The 23643-nt window shown below is 43.3% G+C and overlaps 1 protein-coding gene across 1 annotated transcript; it reads right to left on the bottom strand.

Moving 5' to 3' along the window:
• Positions 1-216: 216 nt before the first annotated feature.
• LOC138980863 (uncharacterized) lies at positions 217-2237 on the bottom strand. Its single transcript, XM_070353738.1, has one exon. The coding sequence runs from the start codon at positions 2137-2139 to the stop codon at positions 286-288; it is 1854 nt and encodes a 617-aa protein (XP_070209839.1). The 5' UTR covers positions 2140-2237; the 3' UTR covers positions 217-285.
• Between the last annotated feature and the right edge of the window lie 21406 nt (positions 2238-23643).

Genomic DNA, 23643 nt, shown 5'->3' with positions numbered 1-23643 from the left:
TTATAATCGTGCTAAGCAAAACTAAAATCTATTGCAAAATGCTAACGTTTTGTAGGTCGGGCTTTTTCCTTTTTTTCAGTACCACACTATATTCAAGTATAGCCTAACCCCTTAAAATGCCCCCACCCCCTCCCCCACGCCCCCCCTCCCCCTACACAGACACACACATTTTAGTTTTGTTTATGTGTTCGCTTTTCTTCAATACCATCGGTTGCATAAGGTTTGCAATTTATTTTGCTGCATAGTGTCAATAATACAAAAGTCCAAGGAAACCTTCGTTGAAATTTACATATTTTTGCCGCGAAATAGATTGCAAAACTCATAGCGAAATCTGTTTGAACAGAAACTAAACACAAGAGGGCTGACAGCGCTGTTGACGTAAACGGAATGCAGAGCAATCATGCGCCAGTTCGGGTTGTTATCCCGCGTCAATATCTCGTTTGAGATTACCTTATCGTAAATGTTTTTTATGTAGAGGTAAGGGATGTAATTCAGAACGAACAGCACGGTAAGAACGACCATCATGAAAGTTGTGCGTGAGGGAATACTCCTGACGTGTCGTCTGACCTCTGTGCTTTGAATTGTCACCTGCTGGTTGAAACTGTGTTCAAATTGGGGGAGAGCTGTGGTAATGTCTGATACGCTTGCTTGTTCTTCGTTCACCGCCAGATGAACCGTCAACCGAAATTCTTCAACATGGCATAAAGTTGGCTCAGGTTGGGAGAGAGATGTGCAAATGTCTGTTGCGGAGCAAGGTATTTCTTGTTCTTCGTTCACTGCTTCATCATTCGGTTTTGCCTGCTTTAAAGACAGACGGGTCGAGCTAGGTTCTTCAACATGGCATACAGTTTTTTCAGCTTGGGACAGAGATGTGGTAATGTCTGTTTCGGAGATGGGTATTGCTTGTTCTTCGTTCGCCGTTTGAAGAACCGATCTAGGTTCTTCAACATGGCAGAACGTTTTTTCAGCTTGGGACAGAGATGTGGTAATGTCTGTTTCGGAGATGGGTATTGCTTGTTCTTCGTTCGCCGTTTGAAGAACCGATCTAGGTTCTTCAACATGGCAGAACGTTTTTTCAGCTTGGGACAGAGATGTGGTAATGTCTGTTTCGGAGATGGGTATTGCTTGTTCTTCGTTCGCCGTTTGAAGAACCGATCTAGGTTCTTCAACATGGCAGAACGTTTTTTCAGCTTGGGACAGAGATGTGGTAATGTCTGTTTCGGAGATGGGTATTGCTTGTTCTTTGTTCACCGATGTACTATCGTGGTTTGCCTTATTTAACAGCGGACGACCCGAGCTAAATGCTTCAGCATTACGTGACCAAATTTTGTCGCTGGTGACTGATCTTAAATAATCCGACCATGTAACTTTTCTTTGTGTGATTCCTCTTGCGGTAATGAGTTTCTGGTGACGCCACAGATGAAGCACTATTCTACCGTACGACACGCTCATGGTGACGACACACAGCACATACACAATACCGATCGTGACGTCATAAACACTGGCGGTAGTAGAACCCTTGTATTCGTCACTTGAACCACACCCAACTCCAGTAATGTTGGAGTCTGCGAAAATTGTCTTGGTATTACCAGTAATCACACCATAGGGCACCGACAAAATTAACGAAACAACGGCGCAGAGTAGCATGTAGACGTAGGCACGTTCTAAAGAATACTGCAAGCTGTGACGAACGCTACACATCACGTTATATCTGTCGACGGACACAGCAACCAATATGAAAGTAGAGAACGTGATTAGGAAATGCCTGAGAATTCTAGATGTCTTGCAACCCCACTCAGAGTCAAATGTATTTTGCATACATATCTCCACTAGTTTCAAAGGAATGCTCACGACGTTGATAAGAAAAGCACAGACATTCATGGCCAGAATGTACGTTCTCGTAACGCTGGGTTTGAACCTCTTGTAGTACACAGTGAAGACAACACTGTTTCCCACTATGCCCACTATCATCAACACGACAATGAAAACTATGGTGGGTATTAAGTGGGACAAATTCTCCGCGTTTTTCTGATTCAGGAATTCATTGACATTGTATAATGAGTCCAATGCTTGTGTCGTGGACTCTGTTGTGACGTCATCATTACTTGAGCGACTCGTCGGTGGTGAACTCTCCTGCATGCTTTTTGGAATTTCTTATGACAATGACGTTGTTGGTTTTGTTGTTGTTGTTGTTGTTGTTGTTGTTGTTGTTGTTGTTGTTGGTTTTTACAGCTGCATTTGCATATCTAGAACAAACGAAAAATAACGAAACGAAAAATAAAAACAATAATGTGTGTATGTTCAAACAAGTTGCAACACATATAAACACATTGATGTATGGGGGTCCAAATAGGGGGGTTCCACTGGAATGGGACATGACGAAGGCGAGTCGTGTAAGCATTTGCTTTTCTTATTTTTTTCGGATGTAGGTAATAGTGTTTACTAGACCTACCTTCTTACCCTCCCACCACATAGAAGACTTCCTCCCTTCGTCTTGATCTACCATGTACCACTGTTCTGTGCTCATAGGTATACCCGTCTTGATCTACCATGTACCACTGTTCTGTGTTCACAGGTATACCCGTCTTGATCTACCATGTTCCACTGTTCCGTGTTCACAGGTATACCCGTCTTGATCTACCATGTTCCACTGTTCCGTGTTCACAGGTATACCCGTCTTGATCTACCATGTTCCACTGTTCTGTGTTCACAGCTACCCGTCTTGATCTACCATGTTCCACTGTTCCGTGTTCACAGGTATACCCGTCTTGATCTACCATGTTCCACTGTTCCGTGTTCACAGGTATACCCGTCTTGATCTACCATGTTCCACTGTTCCGTGTTCACAGGTATACCCGTCTTGATCTACCATGTTCCACTGTTCTGTGTTCACAGCTACCCGTCTTGATCTACCATGTAACACTGTTCTGTGTTCACAGGTATACCCGTCTTGATCTACCATGTACCACTGTTCTGTGTTCACAGGTATACCCGTCTTGATCTACCATGTACCACTGTTCTGTGTTCACAGCTACCCGTCTTGATCTACCATGTACCACTGTTCTGTGTTCACAGGTATACCCGTCTTGATCTACCATGTACCACTGTTCTGTGTTCACAGCTACCCGTCTTGATCTACCATGTACCACTGTTCTGTGCTCATAGGTATACCCGTCTTGATCTACCATGTTCCACTGTTCTGTGCTCATAGGTATACCCGTCTTGATCTACCATGTACCACTGTTCTGTGCTCATAGGTATACCCGTCTTGATCTACCATGTACCACTGTTCTGTGCTCATAGGTATACCCGTCTTGATCTACCATGTTCCACTGTTCTGTGCTCACAGCTATACGTCTTGATCTACCATGTACCACTGTTCTGTGTTCACAGGTATACCCGTCTTGATCTACCATGTACCACTGTTCTGTGTTCACAGGTATACCCGTCTTGATCTACCATGTACCACTGTTCTGTGTTCACAGGTATACCCGTCTTGATCTACCATGTGCCACTGTTCTGTGTTCACAGGTATACCCGTCTTAATCTACCATGTACCACTGTTCTGTGTTCACAGGTATACCCGTCTTGATCTACCATGTACCACTGTTCTGTGTTCACAGGTATACCCGTCTTGATCTATCATGTACCACTGTTCTGTGTCCACAGCTACCCGTCTTGATCTACCATGTACCACTGTTCTGTGTTCACAGGTATACCCGTCTTGATCTACCATGTACCACTGTTCTGTGTTCACAGCTACCCGTCTTGATCTACCATGTACCACTGTTCTGTGCTCATAGGTATACCCGTCTTGATCTACCATGTTCCACTGTTCTGTGCTCATAGGTATACCCGTCTTGATCTACCATGTACCACTGTTCTGTGCTCATAGGCATACCCGTCTTGATCTACCATGTTCCACTGTTCTGTGCTCATAGGCATACCCGTCTTGATCTACCATGTACCACTGTTCTGTGCTCATAGGCATACCCGTCTTGATCTACCATGTTCCACTGTTCTGTGCTCATAGGTATACCCGTCTTGATCTACCATGTACCACTGTTCTGTGCTCATAGGTATACCCGTCTTGATCTACCATGTTCCACTGTTCTGTGCTCACAGCTACCCGTATTGATCTACCATGTAAGACTGTTCTGTGCTCATAGGTATACCCGTCTTGATCTACCATGTACCACTGTTCTGTGTTCACAGCTACCGGTATTGATCTACCATGTACCACTGTTCTGTGCTCATAGGTATACCCGTCTTGATGTACCATGTTCCACTGTTCTGTGTTCACAGCTACCCGTATTGATCTACCATGTACCACTGTTCTGTGCTCATAGGTATACCCGTCTTGATGTACCATGTTCCACTGTTCTGTGTTCACAGCTACCCGTCTTGATCTACCATGTACCACTGTTCTGTGCTCATAGGTATACCCGTCTTGATGTACCATGTTCCACTGTTCTGTGTTCACAGCTACCCGTCTTGATCTACCATGTACCACTGTTCTGTGCTCATAGGTATACCCGTCTTGATCTACCATGTTCCACTGTTCTGTGCTCACAGCTACCCGTATTGATCTACCATGTACCACTGTTCTGTGCTCATAGGTATACCCGTCTTGATCTACCATGTTCCACTGTTCTGTGTTCACAGCTACCCGTATTGATCTACCATGTACCACTGTTCGGTGCTCAAAGGTATACCCGTCTTGATGTACCATGTTCCACTGTTCTGTGTTCACAGCTACCCGTATTGATCTACCATGTACCACTGTTCTGTGCTCATAGGTTTACCCGTCTTGATGTACCATGTTCCACTGTTCTGAGTTCACAGCTACCCGTCTTGATCTACCATGTACCACTGTTCTGTGCTCATAGGTATACCCGTCTTGATCTACCATGTTCCACTGTTCTGTGTTCACAGCTACCCGTCTTGATCTACCATGTACCACTGTTCTGTGCTCATAGGTATACCCGTCTTGATCTACCACGTTACACTGTTCTGTGTTCACAGCTACCCGTCTTGATGTACCATGTTCCACCGTTCTGTGTTCACAGCTACCCGTCTTGATCTACCATGTTCCACTGTTCTGTGCTCATAGGTATACCCGTCTTGATCTACCATGTACCACTGTTCTGTGCTCATAGGTATACCCGTCTTGATCTACCACGTTACACTGTTCTGTGTTCACAGCTACCCGTCTTGATGTACCATGTTCCACCGTTCTGTGTTCACAGCTACCCGTCTTGATCTACCATGTTCCACTGTTCTGTGCTCATAGGTATACCCGTCTTGATCTACCATGTTCCACTGTTCTGTGTTCATAGGTATACCCGTCTTGATCTACCATGTACCACTGTTCATGTTCTGTGTTCATAGGTATACCCGTCTTGATCTACCATGTACAACTGTTCTGTGCTCATAGGTATACCCGTCTTGATCTACCATGTTCCACTGTTCTGTGTTCATAGGTATACCCGTCTTAATCTACCATGTACCACTGTTCTGTGCTCATAGGTATACCCGTCTTGATCTACCATGTTCCACTGTTCTGTGTTCATAGGTATACCCGTCTTGATCTACCATGTACCACTGTTCTGTGCTCATAGGTATACCCGTCTTGATCTACCATGTTCCACTGTTCTGTGTTCATAGGTATACCCGTCTTGATCTACAATGTACCACTGTTCTGTGCTCATAGATATACCCGTCTTGATCTACCATGTTCCACTGTTCTGTGTTCACAGCTACCCGTCTTGATGTACCAGGTACCACTGTTCTGTGCTCACATGTACCCGTCTTAATCAACCAGCTACCACTGTTCTGTGCTCACATGTACCCGTCTTGATGTACCAGGTACCACTGTTCTGTGCTCACATGTACCCGTCTTAATCAACAAGCTACCACTGTTCTGTGCTCACATGTACCCGTCTGGATCTACCAGCTTCCACTGTTCTGTGATCATAGGCACCCATCTGGATCAACCAGCTACCGCTGTTCTGTGCTCACAGGTACTCGTCTTGATGTACCATGTACCAATGTTCTGTGGTCACATGTACCCGTCTTAATTAACCAGCTACCACTGTTCTGTGCTCACATGTACCCGTCTTGATGTACCAGGTACCACTGTTCTGTGCTCACATGTACCCGTCTTAATCAACAAGCTACCACTGTTCTGTGCTCACATGTACCCGTCTGGATCTACCAGCTTCCACTGTTCTGTGATCATAGGCACCCATCTGGATCAACCAGCTACCGCTGTTCTGTGCTCACAGGTACTCGTCTTGATGTACCATGTACCAATGTTCTGTGGTCACATGTACCAGGGCCGGACCAAAAGAGTTGTAAGGGGGGGGTTCCTCCTTTTTGGGGGGGGGGGGGGGGCAAATCAGCGAAGTGGCGGAGCGCGCGCCTGCAAAGCAGGCGCGCGAACTAGGGGGGTCCGGGGGCATGCTCCCCCGGAAAATTTTTGAAAAACGGTTAAAATCTGTGCAATCTGGTGCATTCTGGGCCTTGTTTTGAGGGTTAAGGCCTGTCAGTGTGAGTTGGTGGGGGGGGGGGGGGGGGACCTTTTTCTCATCGGATTTCACATTGAATAAAATTTGTTAGAGACACACACAAAATTTATTAAAAAAAAAACAAAAAAACAAAAACACTCAAAGCAAGGTACATGCTTTTTCCAGGGGTGGGGTTCCGGAACCCCTGGAACCCCCCACCCCCCCCCCCCCCCCCTGGGTCCGGCCCTGTGTACCCCTCTTGATCAACCAGCTACCACTGTTTTGTGCTCACAGGTACCCGTCTTGATCAGCCAGCTACCCTTGTTCTGTGCTCACATGTACCCGTCTTGATGTACTAGCTACCCTTGTTCTGTGCTCACATGTACCCGTCTTGATATTTCAGCTACCACTGTTCTGTGTTCACATGTACCCGTCTTGATTAGCCAGCTACCCAAGTTCTATGCTCACAGGTACCTGTCTTGATCAACCAGCTACCACTGCTCTGAGGCTAGCAGGTACCCGTCTTGATCTACCAGGTACCACTGTTCTTACAGGATGCACTCAGGAACGCTCTTGTGTCTGTAGGTCTGCATCACCAGTTACACAGCCATTGACCTGGCCTGGATTTACGACAGGGTCTACTCGCGCACTCGACGTGTCCGCAATCTCCCATCCCAGGTTGCACGATGCACTTGTACAGTGTATCCTCAGAGTTTATTTTGAATTATGTAAAATGTACTCTTACAACTATAAACTACATCAAGTCATTTTCAGATTACCTTCCAGGAACAGGTTAGGGTTATTCCATGGCGATCTCTACTAGAGTACGCTATGGGTTATTCACAAAAGCAAACGGTTGTAACACGTATTCACATTCACATTCTCACACAGACAATGGTATTATACACAAGAAGATGATAACAGTAACATCCAATCAACCGAGCATTCAGTAACTACACTTACCCCTCTCAAGGGCGTGTTAGCACTCGAAATAACCAATGTAGGGCTTAGTCATCTACTGGCCCAGGGAACATGCTCACCATGGAACACAATACCATGACGCGTTCAATATCTTCTGACGTTATCTGAATGTCCTGAGGTAAAGTAACTAAAATAGACGGAGCTCTCGTGCTGGTCGAGACTACTCACGACGCATACAAGAAAGAGCGTCCTCAAAACACAACATCTGAAAAACTTGCGCTGAACTTCAAAATCAACAAAACATTTGTTCTGGACATAAGGGATCTTTGACACACACACACACGCGCGCGTGCGCACACACACACATACACTCACTACACACACAAACACACGCACACACACACGCACATACATACCTAAAAACACACACGTCACGAAATCCTAAGCCGAATCTGATCGATGTGACACTAAATTTCGCACACATGTTGCACACCGTATACCGTAGTTGCACTAGGCAAATCTGTCCGAAGCGGTTGCACCCTTATTTTTCTGTCTGAAGGGAGACACGCGACGTAAGTTTCTGCACAAAATCACCTGTAATTCCTCACAAATGACATATCATCACAAAACTACCGTTTGTACTTTGGCCTAAGGTGTCATAGCATCATATCATCGATTTGTTTCATTGCTTCAATGTGTTTGTGAACGTTGGCCTTCAAGTATTTACACATTTCAAGCGCATTATGTGCAAATTTTGACTGTCCGCAATTACTAGGGAAATTCAAGCACATGAGAAAGGCTACACGCGATTGTAATGTGATCTGTCACACACACATATGCACACACACATATGCGCAGTCTGTCATCCACAAACTCACAGAATTTTCTCTCTCTCAACTGTAAAAAGGTACAAAACACAATAAATGAAGTTATACGTTTCTTGAACAAAACAAAACACTCAAAACTCACATTTACACATCAAATAACCCCAATCCCTTGCCAAAGATAATTAACGTTTACACTCTAATTACTCTCATTCACTCACATCAAATCTCTACCTCGCAAACACACCCTCTTGCTATCACTCCATCATACACTGAAATTACACTTCCTGCATGAGTTATTTTTAGGGGACGGATTTAGCGGAAGAGTTACCGTCCAGCAGGTCTGACAGTGACTTGAAGTGAAGCGAGATCCTGGGTGTAGATGCCCCGAAGACGAATGACGTCACGAGCGCAGAATGAGTTCCTGGCGAAGTGAGTCCATAGCAGCCCTCAGCTGTAGAACGAGTTCCATGCGAAGCGAGTCCATAGCAGCCCTCAACAGTAGAATGGCTTAGCTTGACTGGGCTGGCGGATCATCTCCATCACTCATCGGCAAGAAAACCGCAACCTGAAATGGTTAGCATTGCTCTTAGTCCATGGTTAACTCACATCGCTTATCCGTTCCCATATATCAAACCCAATGCAGGAAAGAATGGACAAAGCCTCTATGACTCTCACACACTCGCACAAATACTTCATTATGTTATGAACGTTCTACCAATTCATTACATGTTTAATAATTGGCAGAAGTTATGCAAACATGTAACACGAAAATAGCTTTCCGTCTTTTTACATACACAAGTTATCATAATGCACAGACCATATTCAAAATTGATAACTAACATAACAACAATACTAATAAAACTAACCTTCTTTAAACGAAATACCTGACTGACTAGCATGAACATATAAGAAACGCACAGACACGAAACAACAAACATGTACCACGCAAACAGCCTAAACTACACCGAAAACAATAGAAAAGAATTACGCACCACATCCTGGTTGCATGAAAGCATACGCGAAATTCCCCTGTCAAATGAAGACAGCTCCCTTTTGCTCTATGAAAGCAAAAGTAACGTTCAAATGAAGAACGGATTCCAGTCTGGAACGCAGACTTCTAGCCCTGTAAACGGCTACGGCAAGAATGAATAAAACTGACACAACTGAATTTACTGCTCACTACAGCACACCTGAGATACACCCGTTTCACTAAAATTTAGAGAAAACCGTGCCGCACGAAAACTACGAGTGCTAGCTGTCTCACCTGGCAGGTAAACGACAGCACAAAGAACAGGCGCTTGCAATGATTGCATATAATACGAAGTAATTACAGCTGCTTGTGACACACCCCCCTTGTTAGACTGAACTAACAGTTAAGTTACAAAACTTCACACAACGCGGCCGTAATAATCCGCTCCCACGTTTTCACGTCCTCGGATCGCACGAATCCGGAAAGAGAATGGTTCATCCAGCAGAGGCATCTTTCCAAATGGTGCTTTTGGAATTTTCCCCTTGGGTAGAGCTCGCTGGCAAACGTCGCAGGATTGTACATATCGACGGATGTCACCGCACATTCCCGGCCAGTAGAAAGAGTTCCACACTCGATCTCGAGTCCTCCTCGAACCAAGATGGCCAGCCATTGGTACATCATGCGACAGCTTAAGGATACCAGGTCTCAAGGCTTCTGGTACAACTATCTGATGGTACACATTTTCACCTGATGAGAAATCCCTTTGCAGAACTCCTTTCTTCCAGGAAAACTTCACTTGGCCATGTTTACCGGAGGGAGCAGCATTACTAACCGCCGCTAGCTCTCGAATGCGTGCCAATGTAGAGTCGTTCTCTTGTAGCTGAATGAGTTCATCTCGGGTGACACCTCCCAGTCCGGAGTCCTTCATTTTAAGAGTTTTGGGTCCTTGTTGTTCTCGAGCATGCTGTGCTCTGGTGACAACAGATGTCTTCACAGGGTATGCCTTCCCCCTGTACACCGGAACTTTAAGAGTTTGTCCATCAGGTAACGGAATGGCATTTCCAATCAATACAGGATGAGCAAGATCCTCCACCACAATAGCAATTGCCTTTCCTGAAAAGAAAGGCGATTCAAAGTCAATCACAACAGTTGGGCACTCTCGTTCAACGTTGCCGGCTGCAAGTCGGATGGTTTGTCGTCCAACGCTGCGCTTGTTATCTCGCACAAAAGACGAATCCACCACTAGCCCGTCAGCTCCCGTATCCCTCAGGGCAGATACTGAAGAACCATTGACGTTCACTGTACATCTAGGAGAGTAGGTCAGTTGGCTGCAAGGATCACAGAGAGCAGGCAGTTCAGATCCTGAGGTGACTGTTCCTAGAGTGACAACGGTTTTCACCGAAGTTAGACGAGGACAGTTTCTTCTAGAGTGACCTTCCTGACCGCAGTTGAAACATTTTCCCTTGAATCCAGATGGCTTAGAGTCAGCAAGTTGTTCTGGAGTTTCATCCTTCTTCGGGCTACTTGGTCCTTTCTGGTGACCCAATGCTTTACCAAAGACCGTAACTGGATTTTTCCTGGCCCTTTTCGACGATGCAAATCTCTCAGCTAGTTCAGCAGCTTCAGAAAGGGTACTGGGGTCATTCTGTCTGATGAAGTCGGCAAGTTCTCCAGATACTCTGTCGAGAAGGTGCTCCATCAGTATGAGATCTCGAACTCCTTCGTATGTCTCCTCCTTCTTGGCTGCCTTTCTCCACCGCTCAAACCAAATCCGGAGCCGAGTAGCATGCTGCTGAAATGTTTCTTCATCCTTTTTCACAGCCTGACGAAACTTGGAGCGGTAAGAGTCAGCAGTCCAACGAAAAGCCCCACGTAGCGTCTCCACCACTTTGTCGTACTCTAGCGCGTCCTCATCAGGCAATTCTAGGTAAACCTCTGAGGAAAAACCTTTAAGAAGTGTCCCCAGCCTAGCTCCCCAGTCTCGTTCCCTGTTCCACCCACTCAGGGATGCCGCTCTCTCAAATCGCCCTAGAAAAGTATCCAAATCTTCTTTGGTGGTATCAAAAGGATCGATCTTTAGACGGACAGGTTCTATTGGACGGATATGGGGAACATGAGCAGTTTCTTCACGCTGGGCCCTTGCTATCTGTGTCCGAATCCTCTCCTCCTCCAACTCAGCCAAACGTTGACGTCGGGTATATTCTTCCTCATCTCTCTCCTGTCTTCTTCTTGTCTCTTCTTGTCTCAGTCGAGCCTCTTCCTCTTCTCTCTCCTGTTTTTTTTCTTCTCTCTCCTGTTTCCTTCTTGCCTCTTCTAGTTGAGCTTTTAGCAGCTGAGCCTCTAATTCCACTCGTTGTTGTTGCTGCTGTTGATGGCGCAGACGGTCCAATTCTTCTTGCACAAATCTGGCAAGTGCACTACCGGAACGGACACCCAACGCTTTGCCCCTAGCGGCAATCTGCTCATGGTCGGCACTAAGACTAACCGAGTTTCCAGCTGATTCAGAAAATACTTCGCTATGAGTAGGCGGAGTAGATAACTCATGACCGGAAAGAGACAAAGTCGGGTCAGGCGTAGAAAAACTAGACAGGGCCGCGTTTCGAGTTTTCCTTGCGGACATATTTATCTTTATCTTCAGTAAACAGTGAGATAAAAAGGAAAGAGTATTTATGGTAACTTCTGAATGAAATGAGCAAGAACACCAATAAATACCGAACAAGGAAAAACAAGCTTTGCAAATGAACGCTTTCTTTCGCAAAATGAATAGCAGTACTATGCGCGGAAAACACCGACTTCTGTCACTGTTACGACGGTAGTGACAAAAGTATGAACTCTAGTGCTATCACACGAATGATATTCAATAAACAGGTATCACAAAGACATGACAAAACAAGACAAAACAATATCAGAAAAACAGAAGGCAAACAGAAAAATCTGAGGTGACGATGAAAAGTTAGGATAGACCCACTACTTCTAGCTAGCTATCCCAATCATAATCCCGGACGAGCCCCCATTTGTCACACACACATATGCACACACACATATGCGCAGTCTGTCATTCACAAACTCACAGAATTTTCTCTCTCTCAACTGTAAAAAGGTACAAAACACAATAAATGAAGTTATACGTTTCTTGAACAAAACAAAACACTCAAAACTCACATTTACACATCAAATAACCCCAATCCCTTGCCAAAGATAATTAACGTTTACACTCTAATTACTCTCATTCACTCACATCAAATCTCTACCTCGCAAACACACCCTCTTGCTATCACTCCATCATACACTGAAATTACACTTCCTGCATGAGTTATTTTTAGGGGACGGATTTAGCGGAAGAGTTACCGTCCAGCAGGTCTGACAGTGACTTGAAGTGAAGCGAGATCCTGGGTGTAGATGCCCCGAAGACGAATGACGTCACGAGCGCAGAATGAGTTCCTGGCGAAGTGAGTCCATAGCAGCCCTCAGCTGTAGAACGAGTTCCATGCGAAGCGAGTCCATAGCAGCCCTCAACAGTAGAATGGCTTAGCTTGACTGGGCTGGCGGATCATCTCCATCACTCATCGGCAAGAAAACCGCAACCTGAAATGGTTAGCATTGCTCTTAGTCCATGGTTAACTCACATCGCTTATCCGTTCCCATATATCAAACCCAATGCAGGAAAGAATGGACAAAGCCTCTATGACTCTCACACACTCGCACAAATACTTCATATGTTATGAACGTTCTACCAATTCATTACATGTTTAATAATTGGCAGAAGTTATGCAAACATGTAACACGAAAATAGCTTTCCGTCTTTTTACATACACAAGTTATCATAATGCACAGACCATATTCAAAATTGATAACTAACATAACAACAATACTAATAAAACTAACCTTCTTTAAACGAAATACCTGACTGACTAGCATGAACATATAAGAAACGCACAGACACGAAACAACAAACATGTACCACGCAAACAGCCTAAACTACACCGAAAACAATAGAAAAGAATTACGCACCACATCCTGGTTGCATGAAAGCATACGCGAAATTCCCCTGTCAAATGAAGACAGCTCCCTTTTGCTCTATGAAAGCAAAAGTAACGTTCAAATGAAGAACGGATTCCAGTCTGGAACGCAGACTTCTAGCCCTGTAAACGGCTACGGCAAGAATGAATAAAACTGACACACAACTGAATTTACTGCTCACTACAGCACACCTGAGATACACCCGTTTCACTAGAAATTAGAGAAAACCGTGCCGCACGAAAACTACGAGTGCTAGCTGTCTCACCTGGCAGGTAAACGACAGCACAAAGAACAGGCGCTTGCAATGATTGCATATAATACGAAATAATTACAGCTGCTTGTGACATGATCTATGGTCATTTCTTGACATCTGGGTCAGATGGTATGATTTAAAGTGGTGCAGGAGCGTCATATTTCATGAATCTGTGAAGACATTCAAAGATTTGTCGGTTGCGCATCTCCGAAGTCTCTGTGTTTCTGGTTGCACACCCCCGAAGCAATCGGTTGCACACCGCCGAAGATATTTCAAATACATAAACAGGAATCTATTTGTGTCCGCCTCTGGGTATGTTCCAAATTGGTATGGAAAATCATATATCTGCTTGTCTGTGCCGATTTGGTGTACACAATATATATATATATATATCTCTCTCTCTCTCTCTCTCTCTCTCTCTCTCTCTCTCTCTCTGTCTCTCTGTCTCTCGCTCTCTCTGTCTCTCTCTCTCTGTCTTTCTCTCTCTACAGGAGTCTTATATGGCTAAGAGCAAAAAGTCGTTTATTAGGCTTGACCAAACACGATTCTGAAGGAAAGAGTGTTAGTGTGTTTAGAAATGACACTTTGTTCGTAATCATTACTGTATAATTCTATTTTTAAAAATCGGGGAAAAATCGCGTGAGCGTTTTTCCCTTCAGGATTCTATTTCAAGAGGTGAAATAGACCAACTTTTGCTCTTAGGTGCATAGCAAATTAATAGCGGTTGGCTGTCCAGACGGCCAAACGATCTGGGCAGGCTCAGGTATATTGACGTTTTGCTAACAATAAGTTATGAAGCTAAATCTGTTAAAAGAAAACCACACAAGCCCGACATCCTTAAAAATCCTGTTTGGTCAAGCCCCAAAACACACTTGTTCATTTTAGACGCATAACAAATTGTCCACGGTTAACCGTAGCAAGTTTTGTTGCATTGTGTGGTTGTATGACAATTGCTCACAGGACTAATGCTCACACGGAAAAATGCACACACACACACACACACACACACACAACACACACACACACACACACACACACACACACACACGCACACACACGCACGCACGCGCACACACAACATTGCACTGAATTCATGTGCATGCCTTGTCAGATGCGAAAATGTCACTTTGGAGCATGAACATCACACACACACACAAATAAAAAAAAACCTCCGGGCGGCCCCAAAAATTGGGGCGGGCGCTGACGATCAAAATTATTAATTTTATTTAGCATAATGTAGGCAAAATACTAAGGAAATGCTTCGGCGGTGCGCAACCGAAACAAAGCTAAAACTTCGGAGATGCGCAACCAGCCACTTCGGGGATGCGCAACCGACACATCTTTGAATGTCTTCACAGATTCATGAAATATGACGCTCCTGCACCACATTCTGATTGTGGACTTTAGCATGCATAGCCGCATGTCCTTCGTTGCAAATTGAAGACAACAAATATACATGCAGCCCGATTACATGAAATGTTGCATCGGTATTAAGTGTGTGTGTGTGTGTGTGTGTTTTGATGCAGCTGCAGAAGTAAATAAGCTAATGTCCTAAATGTTTTCAGAATCGCTCTATGTTTTACTACAGAACTGAATGGTTATGAGTGAAAAGGGAGGGGGGGGTAGGTATGCAATAAACCAGTGGGTAGATGTGTGGACCATCTGTATGCCAGCTAGGTGGAAGACGTTCATGGCATCCATGTAAGAATACATCGCTGCTCTGCCGATTCAGAATGAAGTCATGTCCAAGCCATTGTCCCGCAAGAAAAAACCCACGTCATTTTTAGTCCATAATTATGCATTTCCGTGACTAAGCTTTGGTTTAAATCATCGACCTAGAAGCAATAGATTTGTTGACCCAATCAAATGAGATTTTTTTTTTTTATATAAATTTCGCAATGAATTGATTATTTTCTTCTCCTTGTATTTATCAATGTATTTATTCTTTTCTTCTTATGTTCTTGAGGGGGGTGGGGAAGGGGTGGGTTGTGGTGGAGGGGGGGGGGGGGTTGTAATTAGTTGTTTTCAAACCCTTCACACAGATACTGAATGCGCCGGAGACATAGCAGAATTGCTCGGGGATGCGTCATCTTGCGATCGAATGTGTAAGATGGTGATTCATTTTTGAGTTCGAAAAACATCTTGTTAGTTATTGTTGTGTGTGTGTGTGTGTGTGTGTGTGTGTGTGTGTGTGTGTGTGTGTGTGTGTGTGTGTGTGTGTGTGTCTGTGCGTGTGTGTGTGTGTGTCTGTGTAAAAACTGATCTTCCAGTGCTTGGTGTCAGCAGTATCTCTGCTGCGTCAGTCGAAATTTAAAGAATACAATTTTAGCAGATGTATTATTTCAACAACGAACACGTATCAATGTGCGACAACTGGCAGGGTACTTGATATTCAGGGCATATTTTCTGGGATAAAACCTGTTGGGACCAAACGAACTTCCGTCATGGTTCAGAATTCAATTGATTTGGTTGATAAATAATTTTGTATGCATTGTTTGCTTGGTCTAAAAAGTATTGTGAGCCTTATTTCCTGGCCTGTCAGTGGCATCACATGATTCAGCAGGTCTTTACAGGAAGTGCGTCATGTTACACACTTGCATATAATAAATAGTGGCAGTGGAATGGAAAAGTAGGGCTAGTAGTCCTAAATAAAAATCTTAAAATTACATCAAACAGTTTTCAAATACTGATAATAAGGGGAATTTTATACAGGACAGATATGGCGACTAACGTTGCTTTCAGTGGCATTTTTCATCTAAACAAAGCTATTTTCAATTGCCGGAGGTCTGTTCCTCTATATACGTTTGAAATTTGAGTTGAGACGTCTTTGTGTTATGTAGTGTATTGCTGTTCGTATTGTGTATCAAACAACGGGTTATGTGGAATGTCAAAGATCTAGAACACACACAAACACACAAAAATAATCTGGCGCTCAAGCTTCATAAGCATTTAAGAAATTATTCAATTCCAAGCCACTGAGATGAACTTAATTTCTTCGTGACCTTGACATTTGAAGAAGGTCAACCAGACTTTATTTTAGTTTACATGTGAATTCAAAGATTTATCTTTAAATGACGTCAATGAAAATGATTCTTTTCACCAGATATTGATAAAACAGTGACCTTGAGATATGACGAGGGCCAACAGTGTTAGGATCATGACTGAAAGTTCATCAAACCATGGGAGGGGTGAAGTTTAAAAGCTCTTACTTCAAAACCATGGAAGACCATGAACATTTCCTTTCCCCCCAAAACATCCTACTGTGACCTTGAAATTTAACAAGCTTGCATCATGCATCGATGTCATTAACTAGTGAGAGTGTTTGGAATTTCAAAGCTGTAGTTTCATAAGTACAGGGTGACCCCCCCAAAAAATGGAACACTCAAAAATTCCAATAACTTCTACATCTGTTGACCGAATCACTTTATATTTGGGGGGCATACACTTCAGCTAGCGTGACCCTTCCACAAAGTGGCAATTTTGTAGATCAAATGGTCTGACTTGTGTGGTATTTCAAAAAAAGTTGCCAAGATGTGGAAGGGCCATGCATAGGCTGAAGTTTATATCCTCCAAATATAAAGTGATTCGGTCAACAGATGTAGAAGTTATTAGCATTTTTTAGGGTTGCATTTTTTGGGTGTCACCCTGTATTTGCCAAAAGATCAGCCTGACTGGGCCATTTCTACTTTAGTATTACGAAGTGAATTTCCAGTATGTTGTTATAACATTTAAAGATTAATAACTGAAACAGGACACATTTCTAACAATTTCATCCAACGATTATCCGCCCTAATCTGACACGCCCATCACTTTTCAGGGTGTTTTTTCTCATCATAATCTTAATGAATAATTATGGCACATCATAGTCGAGTTATGCACAACTTATTCCCCCCCTCTGCTTCTTTACCTCTGTAAACTTGTAGGGGTAGTTATTTTTCGATAATGACCCAGCAACCAAACAAATAACGACCCAGCAACAGCCTGAATCCTCGATAGTGCAATGGGTTGAGAAGTTGTTCTGTTTCGGTACTACTTTTTGCGACTGAAAAGTTCCGAACGCTCTAACGTACGAAGTATACATCTCTGGAGCAAACAATACAAACATACCGCATTTAAATTAACAACTACACGCCTGAACACATGAATCTTCATATAAAATTCATGAGTTCGGTTGTTTTCTGAATCTAGATTTGCCGTGCTCAAACGTTCATCACAAGCAATTTCCCGCAAGGCAAGTAACTCATACTTTGTCTAGCGACAAGAGTAGATCCCCTTCTTTTCACTCAGTTTCTTCGACAACAGACTGCAATCCGACTGTGGTGACATCAACTAAAGTTTCTCCTTTGATAAAAGCTCGATAACTGAACGCATTCCTTTCGCTAAATAATGATTTTCTTTGTTCAAACTGAAACCTTCAGGTCACTAAATTGAGGTGAACAGAATAAAACAAACGCCTACATCAGACGATTTTCTTGTGTGTGAAGATTATCGAACGTGTAGCAAAAACGTGTAGATATTGCATCACCCGTGACTCACTTTTTTCCTCCAATCTTCCAAATCATACGTTGTTTTGCTCCCACCAAGACTGCAGATCTTGGCAAACGCGTGACGTACAAACTAGATTTGATGAGTTCACATCCTAAAAAGTTCCACATCTAGATCTGTCTCACACACACACACACACACACACACACACACACACACACACACAAACACAAACACACGCACACACACACACACACACACACACACACATAGCTACACATAGCTACATGCATATTATATATAAATATTGACAACTCTCGCCATCAGTACCACCTGACCACTGATGAGACACAATAGTGTCGAAACCCGTGTCTGGTCTATAGGTACAAAAACAATGGTCCTCCTCAGGACTAGATTTCCTTGTGATACGTCCCCCACAAAGGGACTTTGCATTGTAAATCTCGGTCCCCCTTGAGGAGGGTCTGATGCTCCCAATAGGCTGTTTGTGAAGGGATGTAGAGGTTACATGCCGAGTCTCAGTGATTATTAAAAATAAAGGTCGAAGTTAGCGGATCATGAAAAATGCGAGCTTCAGCGAGCTTTTTCATGACCGCGAACTGAGACCTGTATTTTTAATAATCACTGAGACGAGGTATGTAACCTCTTTATTCCTCCTTTCTTCAGTTATTCAAAGAAAAGAGGAGTTTTTGTGCGAAATTTTGATCGAATCCAAATCACTCAACCAGTCTACCTGCGCAGGCGATTGAGCAATGCGCGGTTGAAAAGTTCAGGGAAAATTAACACTTCTTGTCAGTTTCCCTGTTTTGGACTAAAATCAAGTACACAGTTGTGTTGTTATTCTGCTGTGGCGGTAAAGGCAGATAGTGTGTGTTATGTTCATGTTTTGGTATCGCTTAGAAAATGTTCTTTCTTCGAATGGGACAAGCAGACGAACTTTTGCACCCGTGTTCCAACGTTAAACACTGTATGAAGTTCAGTTTTCTGGGGAAAAATAGTTTATGAAACCGCTGTATGTTCTTCAAATTGATGCGATGTGTGCATTTGGTTGCGTGTGATCTGTTTATCAAATGAAATAATTATTGTCGAAAACTAACCGTCAGATTGCAGTCTTTTGTCCAAGCAACTCAGTTCAGAAAATTTGGAAGGGGAACTACTCTTGTCGTACGAGAGTTACTTGCCTTGGGAGCTCGAGTTTGCGTGCACTCATAAGAGATCTGAAGCGAGTTTCTCTGCACTGATCGTTCGATTTGGATTTAGATAACAACCAAACTCATGGATTCTATATGGAGATTAATGTGTTCAAGCCTGTAGTTGCCAGTTTAAATGCAGTATGTTTGTATTGTATTGAGATGTATATTTCGTGCATTGGAGCGTTCGGAACTTTTCAATCGCTAAAGTAGTTCCCTCAAAGTCTAGCTCATCAACCTGTGAGCTATCGAGGATTCAGGCCCGTTGTTGGGTAAGTGATTTTGGTTGTTTGATAAGTTACGTAGAGGTTACATGCCGAGTCTCAGTGATTATTAAAAATAATGGTCGAAGTTAGCGGATCATGAAAAGGCGAGCTTTAAAAAAGACCCCCCCAAAAAAGTTCAATAATACATCAACAAAAAACATACATCAACAGGTTTCAGAGGTAATTTATTGGCTCAGGATGCACCAGATAGCTCTATTTTGCTTCTTTGGATAAAAAAAATTCCGGGGGGACATGCCCCCGGACCCCCCTAGAGGCTTAGGCGCCTTCGGCGCCGTCAACTTGTATCTTCAGTCATTTTGTAACCCCCCCCCCCCCCTCCAAAGTGAATTGATCCGCCCTTGGCTATCGAGGATTCAGGCTGTTGCTGGGTCGTTATTTGTTTCGTTGCTGGGTGTTTTATCGAAAAATAACTAGCTCTACAAGTTTACAGAGGTAAAGAAGCAGAGGGGGGAATAAACTTTTTTCTCTCTCTCTTTCTCTGCTAAGAGAATTTAACAAATCTTGGAAGAAAGTCTCTGCTGACTTTCAATTGTTTCTTTCAAAATTTCTGATGTTTTATATATATATGTCTACTACACACACACACACACACACACACGCACACACACACACACACAGATACTCACACACACACACACTTACACACACAAAAAAGCACTGACAAACACGCACACAGACAAACACACAGACACACACACACACACACACACACACACACACACAGAGGTGGTTATAAGGGTACCTTGGCATTTGTGTGCAGAATTTGTGTGTAAAAGTCGCACACAACTACCTAAGGTCGGACCCAAACTTCTACAAAGTCACACACAAACACCAACAGTTAGTACATTGGGCAAGAGTTCACACACAAATGCCAACGGTTCACACCCAAACTACTAACAATTATACAAGGGCAGGTAACTCGTGTTTTCTTACTGTCAGTAGCAAGACATACTATATCATGAGTTATCTCTCTTGGAAATGATAATGAATTTATTCATGTACTGCTTAGTCCATAATGACCGTTTTTAAACTGCCACAACTTTTTTATTTTTCATCGGAACAAGATTGTTCTCATACCAAATTATTCAGAAGAGTATGTAGATTACATCTATGCAATTTGAATACAATAATTACAATATTTAAAGAGAATCATACTTAAAAGAGACTGAAAATTAGTTCAGTGATTTGGGCAGCCCTCTCAACAAAGGCAAACTCGCAACTTTGGAGTGCACCTGTCCAGACCCAACCTAGTTAACATTAATTTTTTTGAGAATATTTTTGAGGGGGGAGCAGACTGGAGAACCCGGAGTAAAGCCCCGAAATGTGGCCTGAGTCGAAACAGAAGTTGTGTTATTATCTCTCTTTCTTTCCCTTAGTGGGGACAAGAAGCGAAGTCTGTTAGCGCATTGCGCTGGTTCGAATCCCGGATTGGGGAGGCAATATTGGTTGCTCCATAACTGAAAACTGGTTCCCTGATGTCAATAAATTGTGACCAGCCGCCCCAAATACGCTCAGATTCGAGTGGGCGCTCCAAATTGTTCATTTCCCTCTCTGTATCTCTCCATCTCTTTGTGTATCTGTTTTAATGGAAATGAAATTTGGCTATTTATACCGCGCTTTATCTTATCATACCAAAGCAATTACCTCAAAGCGCCATGGTCTACAACCAAATACCTAATTTGATATAAGAACAATATTGTTCCTATGCAAAATAAAGAAGTTGTGGCAGTTTATATACGGTCATAATGGACTAAGCAGTGTACGGCGACCTCCATGGCGCAGTGGTAGCGCCTTGGACTTGTATTCATACGGTTGCGGGTTCGAACCCTGGTCGCCGCAAATTAATTTGGCCACGTGCTCTACCATCTTACATTGTTTAGTATGTATGATAGTTATTTGAGAGCTTAGAGTTAGATAAAGTCCCCTAAGATCCTATAATTAGAGCTGGGGTTTATAGTCTCTTTGATAAATTCATTATAATTTCCAAGAGAGATAACTCAGGATATAGTATGTCTTACCTGCCCTTGTATAATTGTTAGTAGTTTGGGTGCGACCTGACAGGTATTTGTGTGTGAACTCTTGCCCAGTGTCCTAACTATTGGTGTTTGTGTGTGACTTTGTAGTAGTTTGGGTCTGACTTTAGGTAGTTGTGTCCTAACTATTGGTGTTTGTGTGTGACTTTGTAGTAGTTTGGGTCCGACCTTAGGTAGTTGTGTGGGATTTTTACACATTCTATATTTATTACTCATTAGGTCACGATCAGGTCACTAACATTCGTGTGATTTTGGTCATGATGTGACCCAAAGTGGTTGGCGGGACCCAAAAAAACAATAAATTTGATTTGACTAACATTCGCAGCTTTGGTCAGGTTAAAAAGAGACGTCCTGCCTGCGCCTGTGTGTTGCATAACCTACTGTGGACCGAAGTCAAGGACTGGGTGGCCGAGTGGTAACGCACTTGCGGTCGGAAGCTGTACCCACGGAATACGCGCGATATAAGCCTCATATTGATTGATTGATTGATTATTTTCTGGGAGCATATTTCAGAAGTAGCTATAAATTACATCCAGTGATGCAGTCCACCTGACCTGATCGTGACCTATACTGCTGGCGCAGGGATTTATTTATTTATTTTATTTTTATGTTATGCAATTTATATCGCGCACATATTCAAGGCGCAGGGATTTATTTATGCTGTGTGAGATGGAATTTTTTTTACACAATACATCACGCATTCACATCGGCCAGCAGATCGCAGCCATTTCGGCGCATATCCTACTTTTCACGGCCTATTATTCCAAGTCACACGGGTATTTTGGTGGACATTTTTTATCTATGCCTATACAATTTTGCCAGGAAAGACCCTTTAGTCAATCGTGGGATCTTTAACGTGCACACCCCAATATAGTGTACACGAAGGGACCTCGGTTTTTCGTCTCATCCGAAAGACTAGCACTTGAACCCACCACCTAGGTTAGGAAAGGGGGGGAGAAAATAGCGGCCTGACCCAGGGTCGAACTCGCAACCTCTCGCTTCCGAGCGCAAGTGCTTTACCACTCGGCCACCCAAGGATCAGTGCTTTGAAGCTCCATATCTCTGAAACTACAAATAATGAAATTGCTTAACTGGCTATATAATTATGCTCGGAAAGGCCATTCTTCTACTTTTTACATTTAGTCAAGTTTTGACTAAATGTTTTAACGTAGAGGGGGGAATCGAGACGAGGGTCGTGGTGTATGTGCGTGTGTGTGTTTGTGGATTTCCACCCATATGCGGACCAAATGGGACCAAATGGAGTCGTCCATCGCTATATCGCAGCAATTTGCGGACATCGGCCGAAAAATGCGACTATCTGCGGATGTCCTCAAATAGGCGGTCTTTGGTCCGCAAATTGCTGCAATATAGTGACGGATGTCCGCAAATAGCTGCACCTCCCTAAAAATGGAAATGCAAGTTGTCCTCATATTGCTGCAATATAGGTGTGGACAACGAGCCCTGTTTTACACACATTTGATATCCATTGTCATATCCATTTTCAGATTATACACAGATTTCACACATTTGCAGAGCAGCTCTGTATTTAGTGCGTACTGTTGCAAGCGATTTTACGTAGTTTTCAAACTGCTGTAAAATATGAACCAGATAAAGCACGTCAAAAACAAAAGCAGATTTGCGGAGGACACTTAATGGCTGTCCGATTAGTAAATAGTGTGCAGTTGCTGTCTTATGTTCACTTCCTCTTAAAGTGTGTAATACGGGGTAAACAAGGTACACACATCGTAAACATGCATTTTTTTGTCATTGAGGTAAAGATAGTCGTTGGCGAATTTCATCCCTCTTTATGATCTACCAACGTGTTAAACAATCACATAAGTGAACAAGGTGTTGTTAACTGCAACGTGTGTGTACCACATGTACAGACATGAACTACACTACTCGTCAAAAAAACCCACCTTTACACATATGCGTTTGAGGGCAGATCTTTCTGATGAGTCTGTTGATCGTAAATCCAATTATATGACTGGAAAGGCCGTTTATTCCCCTAACTTATTCAGTAAACAGATTGAGTTTACATGACGTAGTGTCGATACAGTGGAACCAACAATACAGACACCCCCCAATATCAAATTCACAAAATCAAGGTTCCCGCGTTAAAATTGACAA

The sequence above is a fragment of the Littorina saxatilis genome, linkage group LG11, assembly GCF_037325665.1.
Source record: "Littorina saxatilis isolate snail1 linkage group LG11, US_GU_Lsax_2.0, whole genome shotgun sequence".
Classification (NCBI taxonomy): domain Eukaryota; kingdom Metazoa; phylum Mollusca; class Gastropoda; order Littorinimorpha; family Littorinidae; genus Littorina; species Littorina saxatilis.
Note: the sequence above shows the minus strand (reverse complement) of the source record. Positions and strands in the feature narration are given on the sequence as shown.